The sequence below is a fragment of the Phyllopteryx taeniolatus genome, chromosome 7 (genome assembly GCF_024500385.1).
Source record: "Phyllopteryx taeniolatus isolate TA_2022b chromosome 7, UOR_Ptae_1.2, whole genome shotgun sequence".
Lineage (NCBI taxonomy): Eukaryota > Metazoa > Chordata > Actinopteri > Syngnathiformes > Syngnathidae > Phyllopteryx > Phyllopteryx taeniolatus.
This window is the reverse complement of record NC_084508.1, coordinates 24,572,962-24,590,605: the sequence shown is the minus strand read 5'-3', so window position 1 is coordinate 24,590,605 and position 17,644 is coordinate 24,572,962. Positions and strand designations below refer to the sequence as shown.

The 17,644-nt window shown below is 41.4% G+C and overlaps 1 protein-coding gene across 1 annotated transcript in view; it reads right to left on the bottom strand.

The window, feature by feature from the left end:
- Window positions 1–2,162: 2,162 nt before the first annotated feature.
- The window catches only part of tnfaip8l1 (tumor necrosis factor, alpha-induced protein 8-like 1), a 34,720-nt gene continuing 19,238 nt past the window's right edge, over window positions 2,163–17,644 (bottom strand). The window contains exons 2-3 of the mRNA XM_061779861.1: window positions 8,583–8,862; window positions 2,163–5,767 (exon numbers count right to left, since the gene is read on the bottom strand). Of these exons, the coding sequence (XP_061635845.1) occupies window positions 5,479–5,767; window positions 8,583–8,854 (561 nt within the window). The 5' untranslated portion in view covers window positions 8,855–8,862 and the 3' untranslated portion in view covers window positions 2,163–5,478. The remainder of the gene's footprint in view (window positions 5,768–8,582; window positions 8,863–17,644) is intronic.

Genomic DNA, 17,644 nt, shown 5'->3' with positions numbered 1-17,644 from the left:
GGATGTATTGCTTTGCGAACTTTATATCCCAATATGGTACTTAGGCATTACGCTAGTGCCTTTTTTAGAAATGACTTTCTTCAGGATTGTCTTTGGCCTAAATGGCCCTATGTTAGGGGCTATACTGCCACCTGTTGCCCTGGCAGGCACTTGACAGACTATGAACATCAGTTAGGGCTTACTCACACTCGGCCATTAGGACCATGCTGGACTTGGCGGCAATTCACACTCCCTCTCCTACCTCCCCGACCTGCACTTACACTGTCCTTCAAGCATTGGGGCTTTGACCCATTTTGGTGTGCCATCACTCACTCATCAGCGTACAACACTGCAGCCTGTTTATTTCTATTGTGCAGGGTTGCGTTTATCATTAATAACTGATGAGAAGAGCGTTCACACCATGTAGGCCTAGTGTACGGGTCATGATTAATGTGTCCACATGTGGGCCATGGATCTAAGTGACCGTGCCGTGGACTTTTTCTATGTATTTCTATCATGTAAGCTGGTAGTTATGACTAACTAGCAAGGAACGACTGCATTACAGTAATTGTGTGACATGTCTACTTTATGTGTGTAGGCTGATTTTACTAACTAAGTACACATGGGAGCACTCATCAGCAAACATACCAGACTGTAAGTGTCAAGACTTTAAGTCTTAAGTGCAGTTTGAATAGACTAGTCACACACGTCAATCTCAAGGCCCAGGGCCCATATAACAGCCCGCCACATCATTTTATGCTGCCCGCTAAAGCAAAAAAAAAAAAAAAAAGCCTGTCTACATGATGTTTCTTGCTAAATGTATTTGTTCTTTTAAATTTGGCAAAAAAAATATGTACTGAAATTGTAACTTTTCTTCACTTCAACCAGTTTCACAAGCATTTACTGTATGTTCAACAAATCTGCTTTAATGTATTTGCATGTGCATTTAATGCATGGGCAATTGCATACATTTAATAATAAGATTTTATTATTATTTTATAACGCAGACAAGGAAAATCCATTGGACGGTGCCTGTGTTTTTTATTGTTACTGCATTCACAACTGCCTTTTATTAATTTATGTAAACCCATTCTATGTACCGCTTGTATTTGTGATGTGTTTTGTATACTTCTTACTGCTTGGCCAACTCACCATTGTAAATGAGACCTTGGGTCTAAACTGGTCTTTTGAGTTTGACGCCACTGGGCCCTAGTGTGAGTATGCCCTTCAGAATGTTGTTAGTAATTTTTCGTTTTAAATAAAGGGGTCAAAAATGTGTTTTGAAAAGAAATACTGGTGTACAGAAGAGCACAGCCAGAAAGAACATTTGCAAACAAGTCCCAAAAGCACAGGTTGCCTTTTGGCTCACAAAAAAATTTCATGATAGATTAGCTGTTTTCGGAGCACTATTAGGTTTTAAAAGAAACATGGAGTACATGGAGAAACAATGAGACGTGACGGTAGCAAAGCTCCCTCAAGTCAGTCGACGGCCAACAGAAGCGGAGGGTGTATTCACAAAACTCACAAGCAGAGATAATGACCATTAGAGGATAATTGGGCGCTGGGACCAGCCGAAAGCCTTTCAAGTGTGCCGTTGGGACCATCTTCAGACACGCTACGGGCCAAATTATCTCTCCGTAGTCCAAGCCGTGTCAATGACAGATTAAACTTCACGCTGAATTCATAAAGGCAGTGCAGTGATTAATTTAAATATCCCAGAAACAGAAGCAAGTCTCTCTGGCGGACTAATTTCCTACGCTGGCAATCGACTGTTGCGTGGGCGCTAAAGGAAGTGGAAAGAAATGACCTAAACTTGAATTGCTTGTGAGTCAGATGAGTTTGTGTTTATTTCCATGGCTTCCTCACAATGCTGGGAGCTGCGCGAGGGTCGGGGAGGGGGAAAGAGTTGTGTGTGTGTGGATATAATATTCTAATGAGAGAATATTGATTAACAGCTCCAACCAGCCTTTGCATGTTAGGTTAATTGAAGACAAAATTATCTGTACAGTATGTGTAAATGGCTGTATGTCTACTAGTTGGTGACCAATTCCAGAGTGCACCACACCTGTCGCCCAAAGTCAGCTGGAATAAGCTCCAGCTCATTTGCACCCCTAATGAAACGTGCTACAGAAGATGGATGGATGTACAACATAATAAATAAAAAAAAAAAAAGAACCAAAAAGTAACCTTTCCGAAAAGTAATGTATTTGCTGCGTCTGGATACAATATGGGAACACAAAAATAATAATCATATGTACATACAATGAAAAACATTTCACAATAGCAGTAAAAATGCATCAAGAAGAGTACAAAGAGCTTTAGTAAAATGAATCATTGCAGACCGTATTCTATCCTGGTTTGATAAACAATGAGAACCCTGAGATGGCCTCAGATGAAAACCCAAGCCCCACACATCTTCATCATTATGAGTGTTATGATAATCAAGTGCATATTGTTTTGTGAATGCTTCCCCGGGAAGAGGCGACGTGCTGAGTAACAGCAGCTCTTCTCCTCCTCCTCTTTGGCAGAGCGGCTGAGTTAGAGGAAGTTAAAGTTTCTGCAATCCTATCTGGGAAACATACAGCGCTTATTACACTGCTCAATTTCCAATTCTGTCACAGGTATGCACACACACACAGTCAGTCACTCACGGAATACAAAATTAGGCCGAGGCACAGACCAATCTCAGGGACAGACTCGGGTGATGGAAAAACAAAGAGAGCCATTATGGAATAGCCAAATCTCCTTTGTGAAAGACAAACAACAAACATCCGTTGACTGCATTAAGTGACGTGGGCCCCAAACAGCACACAGAAGCAGAAGTGAGGTTGCTGTGTGTTGAAATGGAGTGGTTAGGAATAAGGACAATAGAACAACCCCAGAGTGGTGAGCTACAACAACAGTCAAACAGTACAGTCAGGTACAGTGTTGTGTGGCCAATGTTCACATGCAGCCTTGCCTCCCCCTACACAAAAAGCCTTTTCACCACGCAACATTGATTTGAAGTCACACTTCTTTGGAACGCGTGGCTAAATGAAACGGAGCTCATTTCGCAAGTCAATTATGACTACTACAGAGCCTGCTTTCAAGCTTTACACCTGATATCACGAGGTGTTGTCCCCATAATGCAATGTCGACATGACATCACAACACTTCTTCACCTCTTCTACCTGTACAGGTACTGTATTCCCTAACCACAGTTTCCCAAACTAAGGGTGAGGCCCCAAGGTCTCAAAAATTGTATTGGTGCTAATAGTGCAAGTTTTTTTTTGTAGATTATCAAGCAGGCACAACCTTTTCCAGGTTTGTTGTCGTAAATGTTTGTCTTATGTGTTCTTTATCATTCATTTAAGTACAGGATGTGTCACAGTTATATGGTGATATTTGGGGAAGAAACCAAAATTTAAATTTTGGGACACAAACTGAAAAAAGAAACAGGGAGCAGTGCCCCATTCTAATAAGAAAATAACAATGAAATTTAAAGTGAGATTGCCCTGTGATTGGCTGGCGACCAGTCCACGGTGTACCCCGCCTCGAGTCCAAAGTCAGATCGGATAGACTATAGCTCACCTGCAACCTTACTGTAGTCAAGTGCCACAGAAAATCCATGGAGGTAAAGAGAAATTATTATTATTTTAAATTGATGATAGTAGTTATTCTAAAAGATGTAGGTGTGTCACACTGGAGCAGTTTCAGGTGTTACCAGTTCTTTTCTCTTACATGTGATAAATATGTGGCATTCCTTTTACGTAAGTCTCTCTAACAACAGCGACTCAATAGAAACTAAAAGCAGTGGTAGACAGCCCAAGGAAAGCAGAAAACACCAGCTGGAGGAAAGAATGTTAACAGACACAAGTAAAGCGACTTGCTAAGCAGGCTACGGGCTAGCAACAAAACGACCTCTGCATTATTTCCTCTCCCCTCTTGGCTATAATGTTCAGCCCCTTGAAAACAAAAGAGGCCACTCTGAAAACACAGCTCCGACGCCATGAAAAAAACTGTACTGACATCCACCCATTTTATATAGCGCTTATCCTCACTACGGTCGTGGGAGAACAGGAACCTACCCCAGCTGATATGGGGCAAAAGGCAGGTATACCCTGGACTGGCGTTAGTGAATGGCAGAGCACATATAGACAAACATTCACACTCAAACCTATGGACAATTTAGTACCCAGGTTTTTTTTCCAATCACCGTTGTTTTAATCACATGAAACTGACACGCCCCCATAGTTTTGCCTGTAGGTCTCTATAGCAACCGACAAACAAAAATAAGCTGTTAGTCTGGTTAGCAAACAAGTCTGCAACCAAGTCTTCTCTTAGCTGGTGTGTTTTCAGCTACAATTGAACTGTTATTGTTGGATCACTCAGTTGTGTAACTGAGCTTTTTCGTCACTTTTGGCTTAATCACATGAAACTTACATTGTGCCAGGTTTACCAGGACGTCTTTACAGTTACCAACAATACAGAATTACATAAACTTGAGTAACAGTCCGCTAGGTAGTCTTCTCCCTCTCAGCCAGTGCATTTTCAGCCAGATTGTATTATTGTAAGTGATTATTGTTTAAAAAAATAAGTAGTAATCATCTTTAATTATAATGATAAACAATAAATTAATCAGACTTTTCCTTTTGATATTGTTTAGGTGGTTTCCCATTAGAGAGTACAGGTAGTAGAAGTGAAGATAGCTTTGTCACAGAGTGTATTACAGTCACAATGTTGACTCACAAACATAGACATCTGAGTCAGTGCAGAGACAACACGCACAGCACAGACTCCTTTATATTCCAGGTCCCCTATGACCTAAATACTTCATCTTTGTTGTGCTGGCTAGGAACCAGACTTTTCTTTCTTTTTTTTTTTTTTAAAACCATAGTAGAAGGGTTTTATTGAGGACTTTGGGACAAAAAGTCCAGCCTCAACACCGATGTTAAGATGTTTAAAAGCAGGCTAAGCAAGATTAATCTGCTCTGGTCCAAATAGTTGCAATAAGGCAGGAAAAAGTACAGTACAGCGCTTATTCAGGCTTGAGTGCAATAGTAGTTTAAAAAAATATATATGTAAAAAAAGAGCTTTTATGTCTTGGGTATTTGGAAATGGTATAGACATTTCTTTCCTTTCCAAACCATTGTTTACAGAGATAAAACTGCCTGTTCAGGGATTCACTTCTCAACTCAGTGAGACAGCGAGCATTGTGCCCTTGGAATGAGTAGGAAGGCGTTTAAGGCACAGAGGCTCCTATACAGTTGTATTTTACATTCATTTGCATGGGCTTTGTTTGCTTTGACACAAAAGCAAAAAGAAAAGCAAAGACTGGGCAAAAAAAAAAAAAAAAAGCACTTCAGTGTTATGATAATGTTTGAGAGGAATGCACAAACCAACTAATACGTGGAGAAAAGTTCCCGATTGTCATCTTAAACTCAAAATATCCTCCAAGATGAGAGGTGATAGGGAGAGAGAGGCTTGCGAAGATGTAAAAAAAGGGGCCGCAAGCAGCGGTCAAAGGTTTCCCTCGTCGAGCATCTTGTTGACGCCGTTGCAGATCCTCTGCAGGTGAGCGCGATAAACCTCGGACGGCCCGTAGAGAGCGGCCAGGAAGTCGCAGTTGGCAAAATGATTGAAGACGTGGTTGACGCGCGAGTGGCTCTTGGCTGTCAGGTGGCGTTTGATAGCCTGGTGCAGCAGTTCGCGGCAGTCGTTCAACAGGGCGCTCATGACGCGGCGGTCAAAGGTGAAGTCGATTTGGTGGAAACTGACCGCCGTCATGGCCAGTGTGTGGACCTTCTTCCTGTGAGACAGAGGGAGGAGACGGGCTGTCAATTTTGAGCCCTGACACAGTGAGATCACTTGGTTATAAATAGAAACTGCTGCCTTGTTCTTTTCTTGATCAAACTTTAGACATCAACAGGAAGTGTCAATGCAAGAAAACATTGAGTTTGCCTCCGCTTCCCAATACTGTCTCCCCTTTACCAATATGATTAAGTTTCCACTTTTCCGGGAAGACTTTCTTGCCTGGGATTTTTTTGTCCAATGAAGGAAAATTTATAAAATTATGGATCGATTTCTATATACAATGAACCCCCATTTATCACAGGGGATATGTGCCAAACCCACCCGCAATGAGTGAGACTACAAGAGGATGCCTTCTCCTTAAAACCACTTTTATTATGTCTTCAAGACATTAAAGCCTGGAGGGCCTTGAACTTCTTAAAATGTAATGAAAAGTAAAATGGAGTGATGGTGTTTGGTCCTGGTGGGTGCCGCCCGGAAGGCATTCTGTGTGAGCCTACATAGGCTTTAGGGTTCACGCTGTCATTGTACAGTGCTGTGAAAAAGTATTGGCTCCATTTGCCAATTCTTATATTTTTGCATAGTTTCGCCTGGCACTCTGTGAAAAAGTATTTACCCTCCTTGTTAAATCATGAATTAATTGTGGCTAATCACAATTTTTGGTTAATTTTCACTAATCACACCCAAACCGGATTACCTCCAGACCTGTTCAATCAAGAAATCACTTAAACAGAATCTGTCCCGACAAAATCAAGTCAGACAAAAGATCTAAAAAAGATGCAACAAAATGACACGGTCCAAAGAAAATCCAGAACAGTCAATAAATAAAGTAATTGACATCTATCAGTCTGGAAAATGTTGCAAAAGCCATTTCTAAAGGTTTAGGATTCCAGCGAACCATAGGGAGAGCAATTAACCTCACATGGAGAAAACATGGATCAGTGGTGAACCTTCCCAAGAGTGGCCAGCCTACAAAGATTACCCCAAGTGAACAGCAGTGACTAAAGATGACCAGGAGGCCACAAAGAAACTCAGGACACCATTCTAAAGAACTGCAGGCCTCCATTGCCACAGTTTAGGTCAGTGTTCATGACACAATAACAAGGAGGAGACTGGGCAAAAATGGCATCCATGGCAGAGTTCCAAGGCGAAAACCACTGCTGACCAAAAAGAACAAAGACCCGTCTTACCTTTGCAAAAAAAAAAAAAAAAAAAAAATCTTAATGGTTCCCAAAACTTTTGGGGAAAATATTATCTGGACTAACGAGATGAAAGTTGATCTTTTTGGAAGAAGTGTCTCATTACATCTGGTGTAAACGTTGCCCAGCATTTCAGAAAAAGATCATCATACGAACAGTCAAACATGGTGGTGGTAGTGTGATAGTCTTGGTTTGCTTTTCTCTCTCTAAGAATTTTCATTCGCGATACTGATCTTGCACAGTTGAAGCAGCACTAAAATTAGATTTTTCAAACGCTGAGCCATTATCCTCTCACTTAGCGGTGTTCAGAAAAAAAGTTATGATTGGTGATCAATATACATCTACTTTATGTCTATTTCTATGGGGTTTTGGCACAAAAAGCATGTGGATGTTGTTCCTTTAGTATTCCAGATGGCAGAAATATATTGTCATTTGTTTCTCAGCCAGCAACAGTTGGAAACACTACAGACACCTGCTGGGTTTAAGTTAAACAGTAAATAAGGACTTGAATGAACAGTGTGAGCAGTTGGACTTGTGGCCATCAAAATGTGTGCAGTGTGAACTAGAATTTAAAAAAGGTCCGTAATGGGAATTTCAAGCTTTAGCATTGTTTTATTTGATCCTGTGGTACGTTGACTAATGAGTTCACTTCATTCCGTGACTGAGCTCATAACTCATTTTAATCGTATCTCAAATTGTGAGTGAGATGCAGGATTCTGGGTGAGTATCTGAAACTTGCTCGTATCTCAAATTTGGGCTCATAACACGAAGCCAAACAACGACCGAGCGACAGCTTGGAACACATTAAACTCAAATTGGTGCACTCATAAGTCAAGGTACGGCTGTATTGAATAACCCTCTACAAATTTCAATACAGTACATGCTATCCGTGTTAACCTGCTTTATTTACAGATAAGACCACTGGGTTATCACTTCTGGTTTGTTGGTTTTGATATGGTCTGAAAAAGTTCAAGACTGGGTCAAAATGTCTAAAAAAGTTCTTAAAAGACGCTGTAGTAACTAAACGTACAGTATATACCGTATACATATATGTATGTTTTTCTACTCTTGCTTGTCATGGTTCATTGAGTGCCTAACAATACAGTGTTGATTTAGTCCATATTTTAATTAACAATATTCCTTGTTTTATCTTGTGTTCTAACAGGGAATGTTATGTGTTTTAACTAGCACCTTTCAGCGTAGGATCTCCCAAATGTTCTATTAACATTAATATTCTCTTTACTGTGTTTATTATGGTTCTGCATGTTTACATATTTAGGGCACGAGCAGCGACCGATGCATGGTCCCTATTGTTTTGAAAGAAATTATTTTCCTTCTTCTTCTTATTATTATTATTATTCATAGTTTCCGTCCAAAAACTAATTCTTAATAATGTTTGACCTTACCATGCACAAAAACTCTTGAAACTGCACACACATTGGGCCTGGTATAAAATTAGCTATTTCCCGATGACTTAAAAAAGTAATGTTGACTTTTCCCCAACTCTGGCACATGCACATCAATGTTTATTAATCTGCATTGTCCCTGCTCAATAAAACAAATAAAATACTGATAAATACTAATATTAAGTGCTTTGTCATCCTTGGTGCCGACCTGAAGTTTTCCACAAGGATCAGCTCCTCGCTGCTGAACTGGTTGTTCCTATAGAGCACCCCCAACTTTACCACCATCTTGATCAGGTTCTTGATGATCTTCTGGGACTCTTTGCGGTTGCGGGTGTACTCCTTAGTGACCCGGTACAGCTCGTCCAGCACTTCACTGCTGGTGTCGTCGATGAAAAGGTTAGCCATGCTCTTGGTGGCCATCTTGCTCATCAGCTTCTTCTGCGCCTGCAGGGCCAAGCTTTTTGTGCTAAAGGAGTCCATGGTCAACTCTGGACAAGAGAGGAAAGGAAGTTAAATGGTTACAGAGTGTGCATGCGTTCATTATACTTGACCATTTAATTTCCTGGTTCAATTAGAACAGGTATTTAACGCCGTTTAGAGTTTGACGACACGAAAGCAAGACAACACCAAACATTTGATCAACAGTACCTCGCCATTGCGAGGCTTCAAAGCAGGATATTCTCAGAGGGAAGTGACCACTGTGCTTACAGTGTCACAGAGTTTCATCACCAGGTTGCAACAAAGATACAGAGAGACTGGAAGCAACACAACACCTGAAACACCTGTTGTGATTTTTGCCATTCAGCTCCTTGTTATTGAACACCAAGGTGTAAAAATTACTGAAACATTTGGACATGGCCAATCAAAACTTTAGAGAAGGTCAACTTAAGTTCACCTGTAAAGGTTATACCTGTAGTGCCTTTTAGGTTCATCCTGAACTTTCACACAAAACCCCAATACTCAAACTTTTTGTGAGTAGTGTACATATATAAGGGACAGGGAGACCAAAGTATGTACTTTCCCTGCAAGACCTTGTTATCCTTGGACCTATCTAATACTGTGAACACTAGCACTTATTCCATAGTTCTGGATTTACAAATAATGTCTGAAAAGAAATTCCCCCAAAACAGACTCAGTAGTAATTTTAGGCTTGTTTTCTGATTAAATATTTAATTTTCGGCCAGATTTCAGCCCACCCACATAATGGACAGATTAATTTCCGCATATATAAATGGGTTTCGTCAGCTCAATTTTGTATTGATTGGATCAGAAATGCCTTTAAGACGTTTGAAAAGAGTTCTGATGGATGACACAGGCATTTCTGTAGGGTGCATGGTAGCGTTGTGTGACAAGTAGCACTGTGTGACACAGGCAGACTTTGATGGACACTGCTGGCCATCACGGCGCTGTGTCCATACTATTTTAGCAGGCTTGAACCCATGATAAAATAGTAATGGTGATACATTGCCTTTTTGCGTCTGTTTTGGCTCGTCAATGACAATGCATTACAAAACTTGCTGCAAGATACATAGGGTGCGTTCAGGGTGCGTTTACAACGCAGGGACTTGCATACACAACCCGAGCCGCAGCACAGTCATTTTTCTTCGATTAGAACGTTTATACAGTATGTTATAGCGATAAGCCTGGTTATAATATCCAGCGGGCATTTTATTTCATTCATTTAATTTTTTTTCTCTCTCTTTAAAGTACCTTGGATGTTTTTTTTCTCCCCCAAACTACAAAATTTGAGAATCAATAAGATAAGCCATAAAGAATCGACTCGTTAAGCAGTATCGAAAATGTAATCGGAATCGTAAAAATCTTAGCGATTCCCATCCCTAGTATAGGAAGCCATCATAACCATTACCCGAGTGGACATTCTTGTAAGTCCACTTAAAAAATTAAAAACATACATCAATGGCTATAAAGAAAATAGATTTACATTTCTAGTGCTAAAGTTGTCCAATAGTTTGTGGTGTTTTCATGAATTACTTTGCTGTACCGGTGGTAACTGTTTTATTGCTGCTGAAACTAAAGCAGAGTTCAATGTTAGTTATGTTAGTCTCTCGACAAATCAACGGATCTAGCTCCAAATTGAGGATTTACCCCAAAAGAAATTCACAAAGGTTTGGATATTTTTGTACCCTTCCATATTTGTGACAATGGAGAGGGAGAGCGATCAGTTTGTTGATTGGTCGTTAAGAATTCTGTTGTGTGGAATTGATTGTTGTTCTACCTTGAGGCAACTGAGGTCCTGAAATGGCAGATGCACTCCTGATTAAAGGTGCGGGATGCACTTTTCAAACTGCTAGCAAGGTTTGAATCTAGCCTCACTCCCTACTCCCGCCCCCTCACATCTCTGACCAAAAAACAAGGTGGTTTTCCAAGGTAAGCCATATGCATATAGGACGCCACCAATATAGTATTTCTTTACCGTTGATTTGTCTTGAGAAAGAGCTGTCCGATCCCTTCTTTTTAACATTTGTTGCAAACCACAGTTAAATAATCCGCCCAAGAAACTTTAATAGTCTCTTTTGTGAGGCTGTGGTGCGTCCCCACAAGCCTTCATGTGCACGGCGGGCGTGTGCAAATGATTAACAGACTATTCTGCCTTGCCTCCTGTCTCTACAGTCTCTGATTGGCTATTTTTGACTTGCCATGCCAAGTTTTAAAATATTAATTCCATTTTAAATTAGAGGCATTAGGTGGGGCCAGACAGGGATGATTTTGCAAAAGATCATTTTAATCATATTCTACTGTCAGGTCATACAGACAGGTTTAACATTATTATTATTATTTTTTTTTAAACTGCAAAGGCTCCCTTCAAGTCCCCACAACTTTGCAGAATAGAATAACATCAGCTATAGTATTTCTTGCACAGCATGAAAACAAGTGCCATCTAAAAGAAATACAACTTTTTGAAAAACAATTGATCAATCAATCATTCATTTTCCTAATAGTTGCTCAAAGAAATGTAGGCAAATCCCCATCCCCGAAAAGTAATGTGCTCATACCGAAGGAAACAGGAACTGCACTGAGTGGTACAAATGGGTCTTGAGAATTGCAATGTGTGAGGCTGATGCAAATAACACGCTGCATAAAGTACCGGGCCGAGAGCTTTCGTCTTTATAAGATAATGAGCGGTGACAGCTTTCAAATGAGACCCCGCCACCTTCTGGCTCATAGCCTACAAGCTAGTTAGAGAAGAAGGAATTATAATGCATGTGGACATCTCATCTCCTGAACATACTCCGAGGCCTAGATGTGTGAGGGGAAGTTAGGAGGAGACAGAAGCGTCATTCATTCTCCGCTGCTTGATTTATGTATGATGCTACTTCAGCGATTGTGCACACAATTGCAGCTCAGAAATAGTGAGGGGTCAGTGTGTCTGCCAGCATCCACAGTCCCCCTCCTCTTCATCTCCCAAATCAAATGAGTCTGCAGTCCATCATCCCGGCAGCTGTGACTCAAAAGCGTTCTGTGGGTCATCACTTCAGGTTTGTACATTCCGTTTTTGAAAAATAAAATCTGTTTTCCTGTGAACTCCCTCTATAACGCACACAGATCTCCAAGAATAGTACACGAAAATAAATAGGCAACCAAAACCCTTTTCCCCTAAAGGGCCTTTCAATGTCAGCATAAAGAAAATGAATAAAAAGATATAAAGATGGTAGAATTGTACTGTATGTGGAAGTCAGAAGCTTCCTTCAGATGGCCACAGAATAAAGAAAACCAGTCTATTTAATTTTCAGTATCTGGACTATGACTATCAGGGACTTTATAACACTAAACTAGCAAGAAAGAGGTCACGGTCAGACCACTCAACATCCTTACGACGTTACCGACCACGTTTGACATTACGAATGGCTCACAATGAATTAGTTTGTGCAGCAGCAGCAGCAGCATCTTAAAGATACCTGGTCACGCGCCACAATAAGGAACGTTCAGTGACCGCTATACTTACCGTTTTTCATTTGAACTTTTTATATTTAAGACCTAAATTTGTTTTTCATACAAATATTGAATGACATTTTGACTTCACTACTTAGCCTAGGTTAGTGATAGAGTTGGGTTGCATTATCGTTGGAGGAACGGAACTCATAACCACAGGAACCCCCGTATAGTGGAACCTCTGAAGTCAAACGCAATATGTTCTTTTTCACTACTTGACTTTCAAGCTGCTCTTATTTCAAAACAAGAAATACAAAAGTGAAATAATTTGCTCCACAAAACTTGACCCACCAGAAAACCTTTATTTACCGCACAAGCAATATTAACTGTCATAGAAGCGGAAAAAATAATTTAACAATTGTATAACACTGTAGAAACAAACAAGACAACATGAAACGGGCATGTTTGCATTGCTGTCACCTGATGACGTTTTGCACTGGAATTGCTGGAAGTCGCAATATTTGCTGATGTTTAAAGATGCTTTAAAGTACAAGTTTTGACTCTTTACAAAAAACGAGTTGTAGGTTCCTCTCTATTAGGTCTCTATAGCCTTTCTGAAACAACAAAACTAATGGTGGCTTAAAACATTTGCACAATTTATATCCTGCACTACATTTTGCCACATGATGACTCTTTTCTTTTCTGCAAGGTTGACCTTTTACGGCGGTGTTTCCCAACGTTTATTGAGCCAAGGCAGAGGTCCCGTAGGTCTCATCATGATTTCAAGGATTTTGTGACACCAGAGCCAACATTTTCCTATATTTATCAGTTCTACAGCATCTTTTTGCCACTGACTGGTTTCTGCTGCTTCATCCGCAGTTGGCGTTTTGTAGCATGTCTGTTTTGTCGAACAATTGTGACTTTTGCCATCTTTTACAGAACTTGGGCTACATTCACACTGCATGGCATGACACCTAATTCATTTTTTTTGTTAAATCCAATCTTTTTATGTAGTTGTACACATTACAAAAACAAACGCGGCTTCTACTATGGACTGAACGCAACTGTGAAGTCAGACGTATGCGCACAAAACAGGACGTTGCATTGCGCATGCGCACAAACACGAGGTGCCGTGTTGACTGAAGTAAATATGGCCCTTCGTGTAGGTCTCGTCACGAAGCATTTGTGGCAATTTCAAAGATTTTGTGCAAGCAGAAGCAACATTTTCCTATATTTATGCATTCTACAGCATATTTTCACCACTGACTGGTTTCTGCTGCTTTGTCCGCAGTTGCCATTTTGAAGCATGTCTGTTTTGTCAAACAATTGTGACTTTTGATGACGTACAGGTCGGATGCGCGTCTTGTGAGCCTCCGTACTGCACTCACTCGCGTTAGACACATATGCAATTTATATCCACATATGAAAGAGGCCTGTGGCAGATGTTAAAAAAAATAAATCTGAATTGTACTTTGCACACCGAGATGAAATTATTATTATTATTTATTTATTTTTTTAAAAATCAAGTCACATGGGGGGCTGATCAGAATTGATGTTCCGTGTGAAAAGTCTTATTGTTAAATGTGGGCCTGTTTAATTGAACACAAAGCTGACATTCTCACAGAAAGCTGTGATTTATTTTGTTGTAAAAATGGCAACAGGTGGATACACAGGTTTGTGTCTTTTGCCTGGCATAGATACAGTAGAAAAACAAAGCAGTGGCATAACTTTGGTGTGAAACTTTGGGGATGGAGATGATTTTTTTCCCCCAATTTTAAATTCATCAAGTAGTGTACTTTGAGGGTCAATGGAAAACAATTATGCATAAGACAGCAGAATCAGCAAGAAACAGCTTTATTGGCCAAGTACGTTACAAAACACACAATGAATTTGACAACAAACAGCCACTATGACAAAATATACATTTAGGACACGTGTATGGGGAGTCATTGCGCAATGAAAGTGTACCACTGGTGTGTTGATGCTGATATAATGGCAATTTGGAAAATGATGCAGTCCTCAAGCTATTTAGAGCAATTTAAAGTGACGAATAGTGCAATGATCTGGTACAGTGACAATTGTGCAAATGGTGCAGAGAGTTCTCAAACACATAAGTGGGCAGTAGTCATCACCAACAGTATGCAAATAGTCCAGCGTGATAAAACTGAGTGTACGAATAATGTAGAAATGTCCCGACAGACGTGGAATATTGGCAACATGTTACAATGAAAGTGTAATTCGACAGTTTAAGAAGTTAAATGGCAAGAGAGAAGAAGCTGTTGGAAGGCCTGCTGGCTTTTGTCTGCATTCCTCGATAGCGCCTACCTGAGGGAAGAAGCTCAAATAGGTGGTGACCAGGATGTGAAGGGTCCAAGAGGATTTTCTATGCCCTTGTCTTAGTTATGGCAGCGTGCCAGTCTTCAAGAGTGGGAAGGTGGGTACCGATAATCTTTACGGCAGCCTTGACTGTCCGTTGCGGTCTGATTTTGTCCTTCTTTCTGGCAGCACTAAAACAGACTGTGATGGATGAGCACAGGACCGATTCAATGACCACTGGGTAGAATTGCCTCAACAGCTCCTGTGGGAGACTCTGCTTCCTCAGAAGCCGGAGGAAGTAGATCCTCTGCTGGGCCTTTTTGAGGATGGCGTTGATGTTGGTCTCCCACTTCTGGTCCTGAGAGAGTGTAATTCCCAGGAACTTGAAGGTGTCGACGGTTGACACAGGACAGTTAGTGTGAGGGGCAGCTGTAGCGAAGGATGTTTTCCACGACGATCATTTCTACAGTCTTCTCGTGTTCAGCTCCAGGTTGTGTTGGCCACACCAAAGCGCCAGTCGCTCCACTTCCTGTCGATAAGCAGACTCGTCACAGTCTTTGGCCGAATACTGTGGTGTCGTCTGCAAACTGGTAGCTGGTCAGTGATTATCATCCTTGCCAAACTGATAGAGAGTTGTTAGCAGCAAACTGGTTTTCCAGTTTTCCAGTTAATTTCTTTTGACAGCTGGTTTCTGGCCTGATTGTACATGGATCTGTCCCCACTTCGACAGGCGTCCTCTTTAGCCTGGCGAAGTTGGCGAAGTTTGGCAGTGAACCATGGCTTCTTGTTATTGAATATGCGAAATGTCTTTGTTGGTACACACATCTTCACAGAAGGTGATGTAGGCTGTAATAGTGTCCGTATATTCATCCAAGCTGCCAGTTGAAGTTTCAAAGACACTCCAATCTTTGCTATCTAAACAGTCTTGCGGTTCCACCATAGTTTCATTGGTCCACCTCTTCACGGTTTTCACCACAGGCTTGACACATTTGAGTTTGTGCCTGTATGTTGATATAAAGTGAATTAAACAATGATAAAACAAGCCCAAAGCTGTATGAGAAATATCATTGGTACGAGTCATTCAGCGTGGTATAGCAGTTGTCTTGAGTTTTGTTTTCCCTTGTGGGACAGTCAATGTGCCGCTTGTATTTAGGGAATTTGTGGTTGTGTTTTGCTTTGTTAAAGCCCCCAAGAAAGATGTCAGGTGAATGTGGGTGCTTTCTTTCTAGCTTGTTGACTTGGTCAGCCAGCGTTTGCAGTGCGGCATTCGTGTTAGCCTGTGGGGTGATGTAAATACCCACAAGTATGAACGAAGCAAAAGTCCGTGGAGTAGAGTAGTGAAATAGCATACATGCAGAGAATGTGGAAGGAATGGACTCTTCAAAACCACACTTCCACATTGAGAAAGAAACTACTACGGCCTGAGAGTTCGAATATCAGCGAGAGGAACTTTCTATCACAATTGGGGATAGATGAAGTACAATGTACCTCAGCTGCAGTACAAAGATGCTACGTCAAGGGAGGAGCCAAGACACAAGGTCATTGTGGGGGTGATTTCACACACTCCCCCCAAACATCAATATTGGGTTCCAAGCCCCACAAACAGAACAGCTCAATAAAAGAGCAATTGACCTGAGAGAGATCATGAAGCCCTGGGGGAACTCAGCTATCTCCTGCTTGCCAAGGCTCATAAAATAAGTACTATTAGAATCCCTACTGAACGACATCAACACAGCACAGCTAAGCATCCCTACCAAGAACATCACCGGGACCAATCTGGTGATATATGCAGCGGTATCAGTTATCCTAGAAATGCTTGGTTAAACAAGATAAACAAGCGGAAGGAGCAAGGGAAACCTCCATGGGAGAGAAAGCTCGAGACAAAAATAAAAGGCGACCCAGAGAGAAGTTAGCCTCCTAACAGAGTAAATCAAAGGTGTAAAACTTAAAGAACTGCCCAAGAAATACAACATGACGTTGTGCCGGGGCACTTGAGACTAGCTAAAATGAGTAGGCATATGGATCAATACATGAGTAGAGCACAGAAAGGCATTGTTAATAACACCAGGGGAGCCAAACACCAGCTACTGGTCGACAGGGCAATCACCCAAGACTGTAAAACCAAAAGTAACAACTTGTGCACTGCCTGGTTTGACTACAAGAAAGCTTAGGACTCAATGCCACACACATGGATACTGGAGTTCCTGGAACTGTAGAAGATCAACAGGAACCTAAGAACATTTATCAATAACTCAATGAGGTTGTGGAAGACAGCTCTGGAAGCCAACTCAAAGCCAGTTGCACAAGTGAACATCCAATGTGGCATATCCCAAAGAGATTCTCTGTGCCCACTGCTGTTCTGAATAGGCCTGAACCCCCTCTGTCAGATCGTAACCAAGAGTGGTTTCGGGTATCATCTGAAGTGGAACAATGATCAGCCACCTCCTCTTCATGGATGACATCAAGCTTCATGCCAAGAATGAGTGCGACATTGACTCCTCGATCCACCTCACAAGGATATACAGCAATGACATTGGAATGTCATTCGGACAACATCCTGAGCCTGTACACCAAACGGAAAGAGGGCAGGCGAGGACTAGAGAGTGTCACAAGCACAAGAGGAAACAACGGGTCTCCAAGAATACATCAAGAAGACGGCTCCCTGGAACAAAACACTAAATGAATGCCTCGGGTAACAGAAGCCCAGTAAGGAGAAGTAGCTAGATGGGCTGTCACGGAAAGACAAGTCCCTGCATGGCATATACCACCGACAAATTGAAGAAGTGGCTGACATACAGAAAACGTACCAGTGGCTGGAAAAGGCTGGACTGAAAGACAACATGGAGGCACTAATCGTGGTAGCACAAGAACAGGCCCTAAACACAAGATCAATAGAGGCCGGTGTCTACCACATCAGACACGAGCCTACTAAAAACCAATGCTGCTGTAATTGGTGGGCTTTCTCCGCGTGGTCCTAATGCTTATCCCTCTAATGCTTGTCGCACCTCGGATAAGCGGTAGAAAATGGATGGATGGAGCTATTGTTCTGTTTTGATTTTTTGC